Source organism: Garra rufa, chromosome 10 (assembly GCF_049309525.1).
Source record: "Garra rufa chromosome 10, GarRuf1.0, whole genome shotgun sequence".
In the NCBI taxonomy this organism is placed as follows: domain Eukaryota; kingdom Metazoa; phylum Chordata; class Actinopteri; order Cypriniformes; family Cyprinidae; genus Garra; species Garra rufa.
In genome coordinates, this window is record NC_133370.1 from 6,112,477 (window position 1) to 6,135,485 (window position 23,009).

The window sequence follows — 23,009 nt, forward strand, 5'->3', positions numbered from 1 at the left end:
GAGCGGCAGTGTATGTATAGCATAAATAAATACATTTAAAAATGATTCAACTATTATTGGGATTCATGAGATTTGTCAATTTCTAAAGGGAAACCTGTCATGTTTTGTATTGAAACATCAGTCACAGTAAGCAAAACCTTCCTCATTTCTACCTTAATATTAATTCACATACTGTACTTAGTTTGACCAGTAAAGCACTTAAAATCCACTTTGTCCCCAGAATATTAAGTAAGGAACTGACTATTTTCAGGATCCAAAGTGAAATGTGCTGTCCAGTCATATTAGCTTCAAGAACGCAGACATCCTGACATAAACTCCTAGACGAGAGGCAGCGTTTATATATTAATGGGACAACGGCACAGTTTAGAGAAAGCTTCGCTTGTTTCGATTGGAGGAAATTGTGCTGTCGTGGCACGTGGCACATTTGCACAGTCGACTGATCATGGCAGGCTGTGCCTGAAAAAATCCTGCTAACTCACACAACAGGTTTGTTCCAAAATAGAATGACTTTAAAATAAATATTATCATGTTTTGCAGTGGTAATGTGGCCTCGCTGGTTTGTTTCTATGTGTTTTCACCTCTAAATGCTATTTTTCATACATTTTTGTTCCTTTACATCACTTCTCTGCATTTTCTCAGTCATTTAGGCCATAACTGTGGCCTGGCTCTACATAAGTACTACGTTTACATAGGCATGCACAATACAGTGTAACTATGAGCAATTACGAAGTTCATTTAAGTGTAATCACATGTGAAATACCTGAATAAAGCATGAATAGAGGAGAACTACTGTCTTTAAAAGTGTCTCTGAAGGCTATAGAAATGTTCAGAGACTGCTCATCTCTGCGTGTGCTGTGTTTTATGGTTTGATTTGTCTAATATAAATGTTCTAGAAGGCCCTTCTGGCGAACAGCATATCAGTGTAAGCCACTGAAACAAATTCAAAGCTTTACTATGGCACGATTTTGGGCTGTTTCTAAATGAAAGGTTTTCCTGAATTCTATCTCAAAACAGCCTGTTCTCACAATGGAAACGTCACTGCGGTGCGAACCAGCAAAACTTCTTTCTCTGGCTGGTTTTAAGCGAATTTTGGAGGATTCAGTAAAGCCTCTGTTATCTTCAGATGTTCTTTTTTTATTCTAAATTGAATAAATAAAGAAATTAAGGAAAATTAAAATGAGAGTAATTTTATTGTAAGCCCTGTTGTGTACTTGGTAAGCTGATCATTTGACAATAATGTTAATGTAAGTTAATAATGTATGTTAATGTGTATTTTTTATTTTATTAAAAGAAAACTGAATAAATAAACAAACTGATTAATAAAAAGACATTTATGTCAATTTTAATGTAAGTCCTATATGCGCTTGGTAAGCTGACACACAAAACTAAATAAAACTAATTAAAATAAATAAATAAATAAATAAATAATACAACAGATAAATTATCAGTAATGTTAATGTAAGTCTTGCAGTGTACTTTTATTTTATAAAAAAATAATTAAATAAAATACAAAATAAAAATGGTTATGTAAGACTTGCTGTATACTGTTTTTTTAGTAATAAAATAAAATAAAATAAAATAATTAAATTAAATTAAATTAAATTAAATATATTGAGAGTAATGTTGACATAAGCCTTGTTGTGTACTTTGTAAACTAACCAAAAAATAAAATAAAATAAAATAAAATAAAATAAAACTTTTTTAAAATAAAAATAATAAAATACAAAATAGAAGAACAAATTAAATTAAATTAAATTAATAAATATATTGAGAGTAATGTTGACATAAGTCTTGTTGTGTACTTGGTAAGCCGACCAATAATATTAATAATAATAAAAAAAATAATAAAAAATAAAAAATAAAATGTAAGCCTTGTTGTGAACCTGGTAAGCTGACACATAAAAAAATAAAATAAAATAAAATAAAATAAAATAAAATAAAATAAAATAAAATAAAAATAAATAAATAAAATAAAATAAAATAAAATAAAATAAAATAAAATAAAATAAAATAAAATAAAATAAAATAATAAAATATTGAGCATAATGTTGACATAAGCCTTGTTGTGTATTTAGTAGCTGACCAATAAAAAACAAAAAACAAAAAAAACAAATACAAATAATAAAAAAAAGTAATTTAAATGTAAGCATTGTTGTGAACCTGGTAAGCTGACACAAATAAAATAAAATAAAATAAATTGAGAGTAATTTTGACATAAGCCTTGTTGTTTACTTGGTAAGCCGACCAATAAAAAAAAAAATAATACAAAAAATATAATTTATTAAATGTAAGCATTGTTGTGAACCTGGTAAACTGACACATACAAAATTAAATTAAATAAACTGAGAGCAATGTTGACATAACCCTTGTTGTGTACTTGGTAAGCCGACCAATAAAAAAATGTAAAAATAATAAAATAAAATATATTGTACATAATTTAAATGTAAGCATTGTTGTGAAATAAATTAAATTAAATTAAATTAAATTAAATTAAATTAAATTAAATTAAATTAAATTAAATTAAATTAAATTAAATTGAGAGTAATGTTAAATTTAAGCCTTGTTGTGAACCTAGTAAGCTGACATAAAGTAAATAAAATGTATCATAATCAACTTAATAAGCCACAGATAACTGAGACGTTATAAAATCCTCAGATCTAACATTAAAAACAGCCACTGAGAGTTTTGGTGGTGCATGTGAAATGATCACCAGAGTGACGTTTCCTTGTGAATCTGTTTAGCTCAAAAACAAGAGCTGTTGTTTGGCAAAAATATCCATGTGTGTTCATGTGTTTGCTGTGGTCATTTGTTTACAGTATGGCGCATGAATGAAATGATATATCGCGATGAATCGAATGCCCTGTTCTCCACCCGGCAGTTTTCCGAAACGACGAACGGCAATTCAGAACGTGCCCGACTCAATATCAACACACTTCATTATCTATAACAAGAGCCTAAAATACCCCACTAAACATAATCTATCAATATCCTTCCGACGGTTCAGCGCCCATAACCCGGAAACGAGTTTTTCGTCATCAAAACACACCCCGAGTCCCAATAAAACCTACACTATACACCCTGAATTTATTGTGACTAACTCTTAATTGCCATATTATATGATGTAGCATGTATGTAGCGTAAGATAAACGTTCGGTGGTAATATTGTACATGGTTACGGTACCGACAGTCAGAGATTAAAAAGATTTGGTCCTCTGGTCCCTATGGGTGAGAGAAAGAGAGTTTGTTATACTGCGTCAGTGTCATTTACACATTTTACCGTTAAAACCCTCATTATTCCACGCCGGGAAAAAAAAGCTACGACTGTCTTTTGATATGTGCGAACTCTGCCAGTCGCAGCCATGCACCGTTCTTCCGAAGTGTTTTTCAAAAGAGAAAAAAGTTTTCAGTTTGTTTGTTTTCGTCCTCGTCTCCGCAGTCGCTGTCGTCCCCCGTCACGCCGCTCTTTCATCGCACGCTTTCGTTAAATGCGATATGCTTCACAAAACTCCCTTTTTCCGCTTTGTTTGCTTCTTCGTGTGTTTTTTGTGTCGTTTTCTTTTTTTTTTTTAGTCTTTTTTTTTTTTCGTGTGTTAGTTTTTCAAGAAAAGTTTCCATCCGTCAAAACGTCAATACTACAACTGTTCAAAACCTGCCAGGGAGAGAGAGAAAGAGAGAGAAATGTCAGAGTTTGACTCGGGAGACAGACAGCAGCAGCCGAGGAGGAAAACAGCTCAGCTACATGCTGACAGCTTGATACCTGGATGTCAAACCAGGAGCCATCAGGCACAGCCGGAGCCGTGTGAAGCTCAAACTCAGGCCGGCGCTCTTGACATCACATTAAACATGATAGAAGCATCCACAGAGATGACATGATACAGGTGTGCCCATAGATTGCATCATCCACTCCGCGGCTTCAAGAAAACATTTGACGGGAGACTTTAGCGGAGAAGTGTGAGGCTTTTAAGGAGAGATTATTTCATTCAGCACCAGCTTTTGTACTCAAATCTTGGGATGTAGCGATATAGGCCTTTTGATGATAACAATAACTGATTGTTATGTCTCATTGTGGCCCACTATTATCAATAAGATGGCTGATATAATAACAATACTTTAATGATTTATTTAAAAAATATATTTTTTAAATTTTCAATTACTAATAATTAATAAAGTATATAATAAAATTATTATTAAAAACAACCATAAAAGAAATTAAAAACCTACTACTTAATAATGTAATTATGTTATTTAAATTTTTTATTTAAAAATTAAATTGTTAATAATTTTCAATCACTAATAATTAGTAAATTAATAATATTTTGATGTTTAATGTTATTGTTTTTCAATCATTTAAAAAACAATTAATAATAACAATATTCAACGACTAATAATTAAGTATATAAGTATATATAATTATTAATAACAACGAAAAATTATCATTTTAACATTTTAATAAAAATGTCAAAAACACTAGTAAAATCAGACCAAATCTGAAAAAAAATCATCAAAATATTCTTTAAGTTATAATATGATTTATAATAATAATAATACATATGATTTTTTTGTTACATTTTTATCCCCACCCCCCAAATAATTTCATTATTTTACTTTTTACTAATAATTATTCTTAATGACTATTATTCTTATTTTTAATTAATTTAAATATACAATTAAATATACAAAAATGATAATTTTCAATGCTTTTTATTTATAATACATATGATTTGTTTTGTTAAATTTTTTATCCCCACCCCCCAAATAATTTAATTATTTTATTTTACTTTTTTTTTTTCAAAAATAAAATGGTTAATAATGGTTTTTAATTACTAATGATTATTCTTAATGACTATTATTCTTATTTTTAATTATTTAAAAATACAATTAATAATAAAAAGAATAATTTTCAATGACTAAACATTATTAATATAATAAATAAATAATAATAATTGTTATTATTATTTACAAAAACATCCATAAAAATAAATAAACAAATAATAATAATAATAATAATAATAATTATTATTGTTTCTTTTATTATTATATTTTAATATTTTTAATTAATTATTGTTGCCAAAAACACAACCATACAATCATAAAATTGATAAAAACTCATTAAAACCATCTAAATATTCTTCAAGTTACAAATATGATTTATAATAATAATAATAATAATAATAATAATAATAATAATAATAATAATATTTTTTAATTACCTCTTTATCCCCCCCAAAAATAATTTCTTTGTTTTATTTTACTTTTTTATTCAAAAATAAAATGGTTAATTATGATTTTTAATTACTAATAACAATGTATATTACTATTATTAACAACAACAACAACACCAACAACATTTTAATGTTGAATGTTAATGTTTTTAATTAATTAAAAACTACAATAAATAATAAAAATAATCATTTAATAATTAATAATTCACTAACTAATAATTTTTAAAAATGTATAATATATTAATAATAACAATTATTATTATTATTATTTACAAAAACCATAAAAAATAAATTATTATTATCATTATTATTATTATTACTATTATTATTATTATTTCTTGTTTTATGAATATATTTTTTATTATTATACTGTAATATTTGTAATTAAAAATAAAATACTTAACTTAATCTTTACGCCATGCTTTTCAAAATCATCACTAAGCAGAACATTTTGCAATTTTGAAAATTAACAAAAGATTTTTCGACTTGTTTTTAGAGCAAAAGCCACAAAATAAACACTATTAAGTCTCGCAAAGCCAGGTATTAAAGTATTTCCATGGCAGACATTAGGATATGATTTTTATTGTAGTTAGGCCTACTTAAATCAGAATAACTAACTGGAATAGAGGGATGATATATTCCACACAGACGTCAATTAAATTGGACATCTTGAGTGAGTCAAGAAAGCCGGCAGTACATTATGATGGACAGCTCTGGCTTTATTCAAATATTGACCCACCTCTCCTAATGGCTGAGAGAGCACGTATGCATCCCTGGCTGTGGTCAGTACGGACGGCTGGCATCCTTCGGCCGTTTCAGCTGCACTTTCAAGCGTTTCATGCCGATCTGGAAGCCGTTCATGGCCTGGATGGCACCCTGAGCGCTGGCGGGGTTATCGAAGCTCACAAAGCCTGCAGACGAGACAGAAAGAAACAAACCGAGTCTGAGAGAGACTGTTTATGTGTGTGCATGTGTTACGGTCCCCGCAGTATAACGTCCAAATTAGCTCATTTTTAATTCATGCGGAAGGAAATGGACAACAAATCCTCAAGGAAACAAATAGACTGAGAGGACTGAATCAAATTAAACTAATGGGAGAGAGAGCGAGAGAAACGGCTTGATTTCTGCGGAGGGATCATGTTCCCGAGAGCCGCCTGTGTAGTGTGAGGAGAATGAATATAAATATATGGGATTCCAGACAGTCAAGGCTTTTGGGGTGAGTGAGGAGACCAATAAACCTTCATTAAACTCACTACAGTCTCACACACACACACACACACACACACACACACACACACACACACACACACACACACACACACACACACACACACACATCTGGCCATGGCACATCTCGGGCTGTGTGGCACCCTGGGTCCAAAATTAACATTTGGCAAACACTGAATGCATGTTAAAATTGGCTTTGGCGTGCCAATAAAACTTGGCTGGTGATGTGCTGAACTGAAACCTGAAATGCATGCTTTAAGTCACAATGTTAAAAAGTGCAACATTAGATGTTTATAAGGGAAGCCAATATGCTTGATAATTTGAACTATATTATGGGCCTTGATGGATTTATGCTGGTTTTATACATTGTTTAAACAGTAAGTTAGTAAGTTGAAAACAAGGCTGCATTTATTTGATCAAAAATACAGTAAAAGCAATATTGTGAAATATTATTAGAATTTAAAATAACTGTTTTCTATTTTAATATACTGTAAAATATTATTTATTCCTGTGATGCAAAGCTATCTAGTCTTCAGTGTCACATGATCCTTTAGAAGGATTTAGATTTACAATTTAATAATTTTATTTTATTTAAAAATAAAAATTACAAACAGTAAGATTTTATGTTTTTTAAAGAAGTCTCTTCTGCTCACCAAGCCTGCATTTATTTGATCCAAAGTACAGCAAAAATAGTACAATTTTGAAATATTTTTATTATTTAAAATAACTGTTTTCTATTTGAATATATTTAAAAATGTAATTTATTCCTGTGATCAAAGCTGAATTTTCAGCATCATTACTCCAGTCTTCAGAGTCACATTATCCTTCAGAAATCATTCTAATATGCTGATTTGCTGCTCAAGAAACATTTCTGATTATTACCAATGTTGAAAACAGCTGTGTTGCTTAATATTACTGTAAAACCATGATATATTGTTTAACAGTTAACTCTTTTCATCTTTTTTTTGACACGTGCCAGTTCTGGTAAAATTGTAAATATAAACTGAAAAAGGTAATTACTACTTTTTTTCTTATCATTCTGAGAAAAAAAGCAAAATTGCTAGACATAAACTGTAATATTTTTTATATAAATAATAATAATAATAATAATAATAATAATAATAATAATAATAATAATAATAATAATAATAATAATAATAATAATAATAACATTATATTTTAATTAAAAATAAAATTATTACTGTTTTCAAAAACACTAGTCATCAAAATATTCTATAAGTTACAAATATGATGTATAATAATATTAAATATATATTTTTTAATTATCTTATTTGACATTTTATTCCAAAATAAAATAGATTAATGAAATAATTATTTTATTTTATAAAATAAATTAATACAATATAGAAATATTTTTACTATTTAAAAAGAACTGTTTTCTATTTAAATATATTTTAAAATGTAATTTATTCCTGTGATTTCAAAGCTGAATTTATAGCATCATTACTCCAATCACATGATCCTTCAGAAACCATTCTAATATTCTGATTTGCTGCTCAAAATTATTATTATTTTTATGTTGAGTAGTTTTTTTTTCAGGTTTCTTTGATGACACAGAAGACTAGAGAAATGATGCAGAAAATTTAGCTTAGATCACAGGAATAAATTACAAGTTAAAATATATTCAAATAGAAAACAGTTCTTTTAAATAGTAAAAATATTTCTGAATGTTACTGTTTTGCTGTACTTTAGATGGAATAAATGCAGGCTTGGTGAGCAGAAGAGACTTCTTAAAAAAACATTAAAAATCTTACTGTTCAAAAACTTTTGACTTGTAGTTTTTCCTCTGATCTGCTGGGAAAAAAACTATAAAAAGCTATTACTTTTTTTTTATTTTATTTTTTTACTTTTTTACCTTTTTCATCCCATGGTTGAAACAGGCTTCCATAAAATATACAGTACATCAATAAAAATGTATTTATATTAGGAAACACAATTAAACAAATCATTATAGTGGCACTGATGAAACAGTGATGGAAACTTACTGTTTGATGGTTAGAAGGTTTAAAAGCATTTATTCGATTTTTCATTTCATATTTATTTTTTATGCCGTATTTAGGACATTTTTCCCAAAACTGGCATGTGTGACAAAAAAAGCTAATTTTGCACCCTGATATTTGATCAGCTGATTAGAAAGGGGTCAATATACAATACAGGTACACAGTATGTGTTTGAAAGCAGGAAGGCGTGTCTGACCGAAACATTTGCTCTGATTGGTGGCTCGGTCCATGAACACCTTTGACGAGATGACAGATCCGAACGGAAGAAACATCTGCATTAGCTCGTTATCGCCGAACTCCTGTGGCAGGTGATAGATAAACAAGTTGCAGCCCTCGGGACCTGAAACAGACATGCACATATTTAACATGCTGTGGGAGACATGAACATGTGTTTTTAGACTGCATGAGAATTATGAAAACACATGATGGAAATATAAGACTTAGCTCCAAGATTTATTATTTATTTAGTGCACGATAAATATTATGGAAGCCTGTTTCCACCAGAGAATTAAAAAAATTGACTGCTTCTATTTTGACTTTATCGATTTCTTCTTCAGACTATTTTGTCTTCTTTAATTTTTCTTCTTCGATTTTTTTCTTCTAAGTCCTCTTCGATTTCTTCTTCTTTGACTTCTATTTCATTTTTTCCCTCTTTGACTTCTTCTTCTTCGACTACTTCAATGCTTCAATACTGTCTTCTTAAAAGTCCTCTTTGATTTCTTCTTCTTTTACTTTCTGCACTTCGACTTCTATTTCGATTTTTCCCTCTTTGACTTCTTCTTAGATTACTTAAATCTCTTCGACATTGTCTTCTTCAATTTCTTAGATTTTAGATTCTTAGAAGTCCTCTTCGATTTCTTCTTTTTTGATTTTTCTTCCACTTTGACTTCTTTGACTTCTGTTTTCCCTCTTTAACAACTTCTTAGACTCCTTCAATCTCATCAATATTGTCTTATTTGATTTGTTTTTTTTATAAGTCCTCTTTGATTTATTATTTTTTGATTTTTTCCACTTTGATTGCTTTGATTTATTTTTTCCCTCTTTAACTTCTTCTTAGACTCCTTCAATCTCTTCAATAATGTCTTATTTGATTTCTTCGATTTCTTCTGATTTGACTTTTTCCACTTCGACTTCTTTGACTTCTATTTCATTTTCTCCCTCTTCGACTTCTTCTTAGACTACTTCAATGCTTCAATATTGTCTTCTTAGATTTTTTTACAAGTCCTTTTTTTCCAATCTTCTTCTTTGACTTTTTGAACTTTGACTGCTATTTTGATTTTTCCCTCTTTGACTTCTTCTTAGACTACTTCAAAGAAGAAAGTCTTCAATTTCTTAGATTTTTCCCTCTTCGATTTCTTCTTTGACTTCTATTTCCATTTTCTCTCTTTGACTTCTTTTTAGATTACTTCAATCTATTCAATATTGTCTTCTTCGATTTCTTCGATTTTTTTCTTCTAAGTCCTCTTCGATTTCTTCTTCTTTGACTTCTATTTCGATTTTTTCCATCTTCGACTTCTTCGATTTTGACTTCTTAGACTTCTTTTATTTTGACTTTATTGATTTTTTCTTCAGATTACTTTGTCTTCTTTAATTTTTCTTTGATTTCTTCAATTTTTTTCTTCTAAGTCCTCTTTGATTTCTTCTTTGACTTTTATTCATTTCAACTACTTTGACTTCTATTTCGATTTTTCTATCTACGACTTCTTAGATTTTGACTTTTTCTTAGACTTCTACTATTTCGACTTTATCGATTTCTTTTTTATAAACTATTTAGTCTTCTTTAATTTTTCTTCTTTGATTTCTTCATTTTTTCTGCTAAGTCCTCTTCAATTTCTTCTTTTTCAACTTTTTCTACTTCTATTTCGATTTTTCATCTCTTGACCTTATTCTTCTTAGACTACTTCAATCTCTTCAATATTTTCTTTTTAAGTCCTTTTTGATTTCTTCTTTGACTTTTTCCACTTTGACTTCTGCTTTAATTTTAATCTTCATCTTCGTAGACTTCTTCTGTTTCGACTTTATCGATTTCTTCTTCGTAGACTATTTTGTATTCTTTAATTTTTTCTTCTTCAATTTCTTCTTCTTCGACTTTCCCACTTCAACTTCTTTAACTTCTTTGATTTTGACTTCATCTTCGTAGACTTCTTCTATTTCTGCTTTAATGATTTCTTCTTCGTAGACTATTTTGAGTTTTTTCATTTTTCTTCTTTGATTTCTTTGATTTTTGTTCTGTCTTTTTCTCTTTGACTTCTTGACTTTTATCTAGATTTTTCCATCTTCAACTTCTTCGATTTTGACTTCTTACACTTCTATTTCAACTTTTTTGATTTCTTCTCTGTAGACTATTTTGACTTCTTAAATTTTTTTTCCTTCTAAGTCCTTTTCAATTTCATCTTTGACTTTTTTCACTTCAACTTCTTTGACTTCTATTTAAAATTTTCCCTCTTTTACTTCATCTTAGACTACTTCAATCTCTTCAATGTGGTCTTTTTGATTTTTTCTTATTTGAAAAGAAAAACAATCCCACAATTCAGACTTTTTTCTCACACCTCTAAGAAAAAACTTTAAACTCAGAATTGTGGCTTTTTTCTTGCAATTCTAAACTTATATCTTGCAATTCTGACTTTTTCTGTCTTTTCCTTTGAATTCTGCATAACACAATTCCATGTTTTTTTTTTTTGATTCCATTAAAAAATAAATAGCTAAAATGTTTTTTTTTATCTCACAATTCTGACTTTTCTTCCCAGAATTGCTTTTATATATATTTCAAAATTCTTTGTACTGTATATATCTTGCTATTCTGACTTTATATCTTGCTATTCTGACTGATTTTTTTAAAATAAAAGTCAGTTACCTAATGTATTTTTTTTTCCTTGATAGAAATGGGCTTCCATAAAATTTACCTCAATAAAAAATTATTCATTTTACACAAACAACATAGTTAAAACAAATCATAACACTGATGGAAACTGTGTGGTTTTTGAGGTTTTAAAGCATTAAATCCTCTATTTGGCCTTTTTATGCTCCACTTACATATTCTTTTGATGTTTTTTGATTTGTGCCATTTAAAAAGTTCAAACGTGACAGGCCAATCAGAAAACATCTGACAGTGATGTCACTACAACTGAAGATTCTAAAATGAAACTCAGTAGTAAAATCTTCACAGGGAAGAAGTCAAGCCTTTGATATTTCTAAACGGGCCTGTCTAATCTGAATTTTATTGGCTCATAACAACATGAGGAGCTGTAGGGATGCCTGTATGGCACAGACTGTGAAAGACAGTGATTAGTGAGTGAAATGAAAGCTGTGATTTCTGTCACTCACCTTCCCGCTGCTGCTGCTGCTGCTGTTGCTGGATGATTTGAGCAGGCTGTGGCAGTGTCTGACCTATAGGGGTCAGTGTTGTGGCAGGATATATGGCTGCAGATATATGCATAATCATACATGAGAGAGAGAGAGAGAGAGAGAGAGAGAGAGAGAGAGAGAGAGAGAGAGAGAGAGAGAGAGAGAGAGAAAGAGAAAGAGAGAGAGAGAGGGACAGATGAGACAAGAATAAGGACAAGACAAAGGTTGACCTTTATATGCTAATGAAATATGACAGGATCACAGTGCAATGAAATCTAAAAGTACGTTCATCATATATCAAACTGATTTAAAATGACAGATCTCTAGGCATCCGTATGATAGCTGTAATATCCAGAAAATTCAAATACAACCTGAGGTTTCAATCACAGCAAAGTCACCTACCAGCAATAACACTCCATGAGGAAAGTTATTTTTCTGTCAAAGTGACATTTGTGAAAATATCGACTGACTACATGGAATGGAAAAATCACAAATGAGATCTCTTTAACATTTCAGCTCTTTCTGCTAAACAGTAATCAGATTAAATGGAGAGCAAATGTTTCTGAAGAAGTGTCCCAAACTGTGCTCAGGTACAAACATTTTGCAAACCTAATATCGCTGCTTACTTCTAGACAACACTGAGATTGCATGCTTAAAAAAAACTCTAGTAATCTCCACTAAAGTTTCAGAAGAGGTCTCAACAATGTCTGCTCATTTTGCAAAAAAATACATTGTCAAATAAAATTTCCAAAAACTGAAATATCTTAAATACCTCAATGGTTTTTTTCTAGACAAAGATAAAATGGAGAACCAATAAAATGAAAATAAAATAAGAATACAATTCTGCTTTTAAAAATAAGGAAAATACTCCAGCAATCTCACATGTCTCCTCTAGAGTTTCAGAAGAGATCTCAACAATGTCTCAACCTGTGCTCAGTCTGAGTCTGATTACTGGATTACTGGATTACTGGAGTCTTCTTTTCAGGAAAAACATCTGAGAAGCAAGTAAAAGTAAAAGTCTACATTTTCTCTCCATTTATTCTCAGAATTGTCTAGAAGAAACCGTATCTCCTCGAGTTTCAAAGTCTCAAACTATGCTAATTTGGCAAAAATACATTCTAAACAAATTTTCTAAAATTGCAATATCTAAAAAAAATCCTTTCTTCTAGACAACGAGATTACATTGAGAACAAATTTTTGCTGAAGTCTCCTGCTTCTCAGATGCAGGACATTCTCCTTTAAGAAAAAGACTACATTTTTGAGATCTCATCTAAAACTCCAGACAAGACACATGAGATTACTGGAGACTTCTTCTCAGGAGAAACATCTGAAACATCAGTTTTCCATTCAATCTCACTGCTGTCTAGGAGAAACAATTGAGGTTTTTCAGATATTAAACATGAAAGTGAAAGTCTAAATTTTCTTTCCATTTAATCTCAGCATTTTCTAGAAGAAACTGTATCTCCTCTAGAGTTTCAGATTAATTTTTAAAGATAAAATATAGCTCAAACATGACTGTAACATCTTAAATAACTCAACTGTTTCTCCTAGACAACAGTGAGACTAAATGGAGAACAAACAAAAAGTAAGAGACTCTATTAATTTCATGTGTCTCCTCTAAAATTTCAGATGAGATCTCAACAATGTCTCAAACTATGCTCATTTTGCAAAAAAATACATTCTAAACAATTTTTTCTAAAATTGCAATATCTCAAAAAAAAAAATGTTTCTCATAGACAACAAGATTAAATTGAGAACAAATTTTTGCTAAAGTCGCCTGCTTCTCAGGTGTTTCTTTTAAGAAAAAACCCAAATTTTTGAGATCTCATCTGAAACTCTTCAGAAGACACATAAGAGAAACATCTGAAACGTCTGTTCTCCATTCAATGTCACTGCTGTCTAGAAGAAACAATTTATGAATTTGATATATTAAACATCTGAAACGTAAGTAAAAGTCTACATTTTCTTTCCATTTAATCTCAGCATTATCTAGAAGAAACCGTATCTCCTCTAGAGTTTCAGAGGAGATCTCAACAATGTCTCAAACCGTTCTTCAATTTTTAAAGATAAAATATAGCTCAAACATGATTTTAATATCTTAAATAGACAACAGTGAGACTAGAACAAATAAAAGTAAGAGAAAGACTATTTCATGTGTCTCCTCTAAAATTTCAGACGAATTTTGCAAATATACATTCTAAACAAATTTTCTAAAATTGCAATATCTAAACAACAAGGTTAAATTGAGAACAAATTTTTGCTCAGATGCAGGTGAAGCAGGAGACTTCTCTCATGAGAAACATCTGAAACATCTGTTCTCCATTCAATCTCACTGCTGTCTAGCAGAAAAAAATGAGGTTTTTCAGATATTAAACATCTGAAATGTAAATAATCTAAATTTTCTCTCCATTTAATCTCAGCATTATCTAGAAGAAACCGTATCTCCTCTAGAGTTTCAGAGATCTCAACAATGTCTCAAACTGTTCTTCAATTTTTAAAGATAAAATATAGCTCAAACATGATTTTAATATCTTAAATAGACAACAGTGAGACTAGAACAAACAAAAAGTAAGAGAAAGACTATTTCATGTGTCTCCTCTAAAATTTCAGACGAGATCTCAACAATGTCTCAAATGTGCTCATTTTGCAAAAATACATTCTAAACTAATTTTCTAAAATTGCAATATCTAAACAACAAGATTAAATTGAGAACAAATTTTTGCTCAGATGCAGGTGAAGCAGGAGACTTCTCTCATGAGAAACATCTGAAACATCTGTTCTCCATTCAATCTCACTGCTGTCTAGCAGAAAAAAATGAGGTTTTTCAGATATTAAACATCTTAAATGTAAATAATCTAAATTTTCTCTCCATTTAATCTCAGCATTATCTAGAAGAAACCGTATCTCCTCTAGAGTTTCAGAGGAGATCTCAACAATGTCTCAAACCGTTCTTCAATTTTTAAAGATAAAATATAGCTCAAATTGATTTTAATATCTTAAATAGACAACAGTGAGACTAGAACAAATAAAAGTAAGAGAAAGACTATTTCATGTGTCTCCTCTAAAATTTCAGACGAATTTTGCAAATATACATTCTAAACAAATTTTCTAAAATTGCAATATCTAAACAACAAGGTTAAATTGAGAACAAATTTTTGCTCAGATGCAGGTGAAGCAGGAGACTTCTCTCATGAGAAACATCTGAAACATCTGTTCTCCATTCAATCTCACTGCTGTCTAGCAGAAAAAATGAGGTTTTTCAGATATTAAACATCTGAAATGTAAATAATCTAAATTTTCTCTCCATTTAATCTCAGCATTATCTAGAAGAAACCATATCTCCTCTAGAGTTTCAGAGATCTCAACAATGTCTCAAACTGTTCTTCAATTTTTAAAGATAAAATATAGCTCAAACATGATTTTAATATCTTAAATAGACAACAGTGAGACTAGAACAAACAAAAAGTAAGAGAAAGACTATTTCATGTGTCTCCTCTAAAATTTCAGACGAGATCTCAACAATGCTCAAATATGCTCATTTTGCAAAAATACATTCTAAACTAATTTTCTAAAATTGCAATATCTAAACAACAAGATTAAATTGAGAACAAATTTTTGCTCAGATGCAGGTGAAGCAGGAGACTTCTCTCATGAGAAACATCTGTTCTCCATTCAATCTCACTGCTGTCTAGGAGAAAAAATTGAGCTTTTTCAGATATTAAACATCTGAAATGTAAATAATCTAAATTTTCTCTCCATTTAATCTCAGCATTGTCTAGAAGAAACCTTATCTCCTCTAGAGTTTCAGATGAGATCTCAACAATGTCTCAAACTGTGCTCAAAGCTTATTTCATAGCTTGCTGGATGGCAACTCTTCTGAGTCAAAATGAATTTTAGGAGAAATACTGAGACTTAAATGAAACATGAGATCTCCACTAATGTGTGCAGTACCTGTGTATTGCTGGACGCCCGTGAAGGCCTGCTGGAGCGTGTCGGCTGCGGTGGGGCTCTGGGTGGAGTACGGCGGCAGGCCGTTGGTGTACACCGCCTCTACCGGATGACCGTTGGCTTGGTGAGGGATTCCGCTGAATCCGTTAACAATGGGAGTCACGATGCTCGGCACGCCGGAGGAGGCCAGATTAGCTGGCGGAGAGCTCAAACCTGCGGTGAGACGGACACAAAAATCAGCGATCTGGGACCAGCGTCATGTCGACACTGAACTTCACAAGCCGGAATCACTTTTAATTACTGCCGTTTTAATGATATTGTGCTGTTTCAACTCAATTCTCCACATTGATTCTACATCCGAATTGATTGCACGTCAGAATGTGCTGACAGCTGATATCGATTCGGCACGCTGTGGATGTAACCAGTTTATGCCTGCAGGGCAAATTCAGCCATGATCTGGGGTTTCCACACGCCTGTGTGTTCATTCTGAATTCTAAGTGAATTGCACACACAATAAACCTATTAGTTTGCAATACATGCAATGCTTTCCTGTAAACAAACTAAGACACTTCCTGTAAAGTGAATCAGTATGATAGATGCTGATGTATATTATGCTTTGTTTCATTACAAGAGGTGCTGAATTTAATCAAATAATTACAGATTTCCTACAGATTTCCATGAAATAAAAAATCCAAATACAACACATTTCATACACAATGGTAATTCAAAGTGCTTTACATATAAAATAAATTTTTATAAAATGATTTAAACATTGATTTAAAAAGACTTAGTAGAATAAAATGATTTTACAATGCTTTCAACTACTAATAAAAGTGTTGTATTCTCAGCTTTGCACTGCAAAAAAAAAAATACTTTTCCTACTTAGTATTGTGTCTTGTTTTACAACATAAATATCTAAAAATTCTTAAATCAAGATGCATCTACTTTAGAATTAAAATGTCTTAAGATATTAAGCCTTGTTTTCAGAAAAACAGGTGAGTTTATGCCTAAAATAAGATAAAAAACTATTAGTATAGGGTTAGAAAAATCAACTTACTTCAAAGGGAAAAGCAATATTATTTTTCTTACCCCATTGGGATTTTTTCCTTCTTCTTGTTTTAAACATAAATTTGCTTAATTTTGATTATAAAAAAGTAAATGTATCTTTGTTTTTAGAATGTTCAGATATTTGTGATAAAAAAACAAGAAACATTTTTTTTGCAGTGTTTATACCATGTTTACATCATATATTTTTATTTTTTACTTGCAAATCAGCTCAGAAAATTTGAAGATTTATTTTCTATTTCAAGAATCCTGTTTTTTTTTTATCGCAGTTTCCTCAATAATATGAAGCAGCATAGCTGTTTTTAACACTTAAAATAATCAGAAATATTTATTGAGCAGCAAATCAGCATATTAGAATGATTCCTGCACTGCAAAAAATGATTTTTGTTTTTTAGCATAAATTTCAAAAAATTCTTGGAACAGGATGCATTTACTAGACAAGTAAAATGACTTAAAATATTATGTCTTGTTTTCTGAAAAGAATACCCAAATTGTGTTAAAACAAGAAAAAATATCTGCCAATGGGGCAAGGAAAATGATCTTGTTTAGCCTTTGATTTAAGATTATTTTTCTTACCCCATTGGCAGATATTTTCGGTTGTTTAAAAAAAAAACAAATACAATTTTTTTTCAGAAATCAAGACATAATATCTTAAGTCATTTTAATTGTCCAGTAAATGCATCCTGATTCAAGAAGTTTTTTAAGTTTATACTAAAAAATACTGTGAATACAGTCAAATTGTGAAATATTATTAGAATTTAAAATAGCTGGTTACTGTTTGAATATATTTTATAATATATAAGTGTATACTAGAAAACAAGACAGAAATGCTAAGGAAGAAAATCATTTTTTGCAGTGCAAAAATCATTCTAATATGCTGATTTGCTGCTCAAGAAATATTTCTGATTATTATCAATGTTAAAAACAGTTATGCTGCTTTATTTTATTGTAGAAAACGAGACAAAAATCATAAGGAGGAAAAAAAAATTGCATTGTGAAGGATCATGTGACTAAAGACTGGAGTAATGGTGCTGAAAATTCAGCTTTGCATTGCAAGAATAAATTACATTTTAAAATATATTCAAACAGTAACTAGCTATTTTAAATTCTAATAATATTTCACAATTTGACTGTGTTCACAGTATTTTTTAGTATAAATTCTAAACATTCTTGGAACAGGATGCATTTACTAGACAAGTAAAATGACTTAAAATGTTATGTCTTGTTTTCTGAAAAGAATACCCAAATTGTGTTAAACCAAGCAAAAATATCTGCCAATGGGGCAAGAAAAATTATCTTGTTTAGCCTTTGATTTAAAATTATTTTTCTTACCACATTGGCAGATATTTTCGGTTGTTTTAAGCAAAAACCAATACAATTTGGATTTTTTTCTTAAGTCATTTTACTTGTCCAGTAAATGCATCCTGATTCAAGAAGTTTTTGAAATTTATACTAAAAAATACTGTGAATACAGTAAAATTGTGAAATATTATTAGAATTTAAAATAGCTGGTTACTGTTTGAATATATTAAAAAAAAAACTAATGAAAAATAATACAATAAATAATAAAAACTAATACAATTTTATTTATTTATTTATTTATTTATTTATTTTTTTCAGAAAACAAGACATAATATCTTAAGTAATTGTACTTGTCTAGTAAATGCATCCTGATTCAAGAATTCTTTAGATTATTTTACTAGAAAACAAGACAAAAATACTAAGGAGGAAAATAATGTTTTTGCAGTGAGAAGGATCATGGAGTAATGATGCTGAAAATTCAGCTTTGCATTGCAAGAATAAATTACATTTTACAATATATTCAAATAGTAACCAGCTATTTTAAATTATAATAATATTTCACAATTTTACTGTATTTACAGTATTTTTGATCACATAAATGCAGCCTTGGTGAGCGTAAGAGGCTTAAAAAAATTCAAAACTCTACATTACTGTAAAAATGCTTAGATCTCAAGACAAAGCAAAGCCTCATGAATCTAAAACAGCGCAGTACAGCAGATGTGTACGGTTTAATGCAGAAACGTGATTATGGACATGTCTGACGTGCCGCTGGCTGTATCTAATGTTGGACAGGTCAACACGCTTCAACTTTACTGTCAATCAAACCACAGAAGAGCAGGTGGTTAGAAAAACATACTCGGTTAGCCCTAGATGAGGTGCAAACACAATCCAACACACACACTGTGCAGAAAAAAAAAATCACCTTAAAATGAACCGTTTTGTTAAAACGTAACACTAAATGTTTGAGCTTTAGTTTAGCATTCAAGGAAAACAGGAGTTGATTTCCTACTACAAAAAAGTTTCAAAGAGTATAAACAGCGCTCATGATGAAATCACAGAGAAATACAAACACCTGAGAGAGCCGGAGAAATATCATCATCTCTCCTGACTGCTGTCTTTGTGTAGTGCACAGTGTGTTTTGTCGACTTTGAAGGATGTGTGCGGGGCTCTCTGAGGACGGGGTTCTTTAATGTCTGATCTACACTCGAATGAAAAGAGTCAAATCAAACACATTGTGTGTTTCTGCGCTGTCCAGACACTCCTGTTCACAGCTGGAAAATCCAGTTGGTAACTGCGTAATGATGCTGAAAATACAGCTTTGAATCACAGGAATAAATTACATTTAAAAAAAATATCCAAATAAAAACCAGTTATTTTAAATTAGAATAATATTTCACTATTTTACTGTATTTACAGTATTTTTGATCAAATAAATGCAGCTTTGGTGAGCAGAAGAAATTGTTCTCCTACACAGTTATCATTTTAGACTGGTTTTAGCTTGTTTTTTTCCACTAGGATTGAGTAAAGGAAAGTGATAAAGGATGAGAATGAGAGTAGAGAGAAATAAAGTGTGACTGTGAGTCAAAGAGTGTTAATAACACAGAACGGCTCTCACGTCTGAACACCTGACAGTGTTTAAATGTGAATTCACACGCTCAGTGAAATACTGAGATAAATCAGACTGATGAAGGGAAGAACTGCTCTTTTACACGTACTTACAAGATAAAATTCATTCGAGGGACTTTACCACAAACACACACACAATGTGATAATTTATGCTTTAAACACACACAATCACTGCATGCTAAAAAAACAAAAGCTAAAAAAAAAAACAAAAAAAAAACTTATTTTACACAAAAAAATTAGCAGCAGTGAAAAAATCATCAGAAAAAGGCTTTATATTAACACAGTACATTTTTACTGACTTGCAGTAAAATGTTGTTTTTAACATGTAGTGTAATTTATTTGCTATTACAGTATTTATTCATATTTTGAATTAGCATTTATTTGTATATATTTTTAGGTAAATCTTGAGCAGTAAATCAGCATATTAGAATGATTTCTGAAGGATCATGTGACACTGAAGACTGGAGTAATGATGCTGAAAATGCAGCTTTGCATCGCAAGAATAAACTAAATTTTAAAACATATTAAAATAGAAACCAGTTATTTTAAATTACAATAATATTTCACAATTTTACTCTTTTTACAGTATTTTTGATCAAATGAATGCAGCCTCAGTGAGCAGAACAGTCTTCTTTTAGAATCATTAAAAAAATCTCAATATTACTTTAAAAGCACTTAGGTCTCAACATTTGATTTTAATTTTAGTTTTAGTAACTTGTGTGTGTGTGTGTGTGTGTGTGTGTGTGTGTGTGTGTGTGTGTGTGTGTGTGTGTGTGTTTTTCCAGTGAGTTCCCAGCTTGTTTTAGTAATTTTTTATAGTTATTTATTTATTTAGATTGTAATAAATTTAAACCCAATTTAGGTATTTTATTTTATTTTATTTTATTTTATTTTCAGTGCAGCCAAACGATTAATCCTGATTAAACATCTAAAATAAAAGTTTGTTTACATAATATATGTATGTGTACTGTATATATTTATTATGTATATACAAATACACACACACATTCATGTATATATTAAAAAAAGTTATGTTTACATATTAAAAATATTTATATATAATATCAATTATATGAATATAAATATATGCATGTAAATTCATGTACGTACATATTTTCAAAATATATACTGTATGTGTGTGTATTTATGCATACATAATAAATATACACAGTATTATTTATTCATTAATTTATTCATTTCAGTTTTAGTCTCAGCTATTTTTGTCCATACAGTAAAAAAAAAAATTAACAACACTGGACTTTTGTTCCATTGTATGGACAAAGAAATGAAGCCATTCTGTGTTCCATAGTAAAAAGAAATTCATACAGGTTTGGAACAACATGAGTGTTACTAAACGATGGCAGAATTTTAATTTTTGGGTGAAATATCCCCTTAAGATATCCCCCTTAACTCACCCCCTTGTCATCCAAGATTTTCATGTCTTTCTTTCTTCAGTCGTAAAGAAATTATGTTTTTTGAGGAAAACATTTCAGGATTTTTTTTTTCCCATATAATGAACTTCTATGGAGTTTGAACTTCCAAAATGAAGTTTAAATGCAGCTTCAAAGTGCTCCAAATGATCCCAGCCAAGGAAGAAGAGTCTTATTTATCAGAACAATCAGTCATTTTCTAAAAAAATTCCATTTATTCACTTTTTGTCCTTAAAACGTCTAGCTCTGCGTGAACGTTTATTCCCGTTAATGTCGAAAAACTCCCATCTCATTTTCTCCTCCAACTTCATCCAAAATCATACTTCATCACTGCAGAAGTACCGACCCAGTGTTTACAAAGTGAACATGCAAAGAAGGTCAAACGCCCTTTACAAAAAAAGGTAAAAAAAAACGATGCAAGTAGATTTAGAAGTTGGAGAAGAAAATGAGATGGGAGTTTTGTGACATACCCTAACTGTCTTGAACCGGAATAAACAGAGTTCATGCAGAGCTAGACAACATGAACGTCTGAGGTCAAAAACATTTTTTTTTTTTTTTTTTTTAGAAAATGACAGATTGTTTCTCTAGAAAACACCTTTCTTCCTTGGCTAGGATCGTTTAGAGCCCTTTGACTTTTAAACTGTATTTAAACTGCATTTTGGAAGTTCAAACTCGCGGGCACCACAGAAGTCTACTATATGGAAAGAAATCCTGAAATGTTTTCCTTAAAAAACTATTTCTTTATGACTGAAGAATGAAAGATATGAACATCTTGGATAACAAGGAGGTGAGTACATTATCTGAACATTTTTGTTCTGGAAGTGAAATACTCCTTTAATTTTCTAAGTCATTATGGCTACAAATTGTGAAAAGGAATGTGCAGATCTTGGCCAGAAAAAGCTGCAAACAGGACCAAATTTTATGCTGACAGTCAAAAGTGTTCTCTACTCGCAAGACTAGAGGAAAAAAAAAAAAAAAACAGAAGCTGTGAAACTCTGCCCTACAAAACTTGAAGTCTCTCAGGGTATTGTGTACGTACAGCTCTTGACTGCTAGCTAAACAGGTAATGAGTGGATTTGCATTTAATGTTGCAGAAAGTCACATCACAGCACAGCTGTAACCAAATATTTACTCTTTATGGAGCAGGAATCACCATATATGTGTGTGTGTGTGTGTGTGTGTGTGTGTGTGTGGGACAGCACAGGCCCAGGAGAGCTTTTGTGTCTTTTGCAGTGCTTTGTGCTGTGTGGGTCCCATGGAGCCATGATAAATTAGGCTGCCATGTCTACTACTGTCTGTTCCACAGACTCCAAGATACTCTCTGCTCCTAACCACACACACACAGTCGAGAAGCTACAAAGGTCAGTAGGCGGTCAGAGTAAAAATCAAATCAATACACAGAGTGGATGCTGGGTGAGTGTAAGGTGTTATTGTGTATATAAATGTGTTTGTGTGTTTACTCAGCGTATTACATGGTCAGTGAGAAGAAACCGAGAGCATTATAACACATTCTCTCTTATGCGGTCCTGAAGAATCAGTTTACACAACACACACTTAATAGTGTGCAGTATGTCTTATTAAGAGCCAAAAACACTCCATACACACCCTGAAGTCTGCATATATAGTGCAGCATTAAAATATAAGTAGCATTTAAATGTGATGTTAGTTATACACACATTATATTATTTGAAATATTAAAATACCACAGAAATAATAATAGTGTCATATAATATCTATCTATCTATCTATCTATCTATCTATCTATCTATCTATCTATCTATCTATCTATCTATCTATCTATCTATCTATCTAGTACTATATTA

The 23,009-nt window shown here is 30.6% G+C and overlaps 1 protein-coding gene across 1 annotated transcript in view; it reads right to left on the reverse strand.

Annotated features, from left to right (window-relative positions):
* Positions 1-6,005: 6,005 nt before the first annotated feature.
* LOC141343848 (CUGBP Elav-like family member 5) overlaps positions 6,006-23,009 on the reverse strand; it is a 22,198-nt gene continuing 5,194 nt past the window's right edge. Inside the window, exons 3-6 of the mRNA XM_073848510.1 lie at positions 15,767-15,976; positions 11,795-11,890; positions 8,667-8,810; positions 6,006-6,133 (exon numbers count right to left, since the gene is read on the reverse strand). Of these exons, the coding sequence (XP_073704611.1) occupies positions 6,006-6,133; positions 8,667-8,810; positions 11,795-11,890; positions 15,767-15,976 (578 nt within the window). The remainder of the gene's footprint in view (positions 6,134-8,666; positions 8,811-11,794; positions 11,891-15,766; positions 15,977-23,009) is intronic.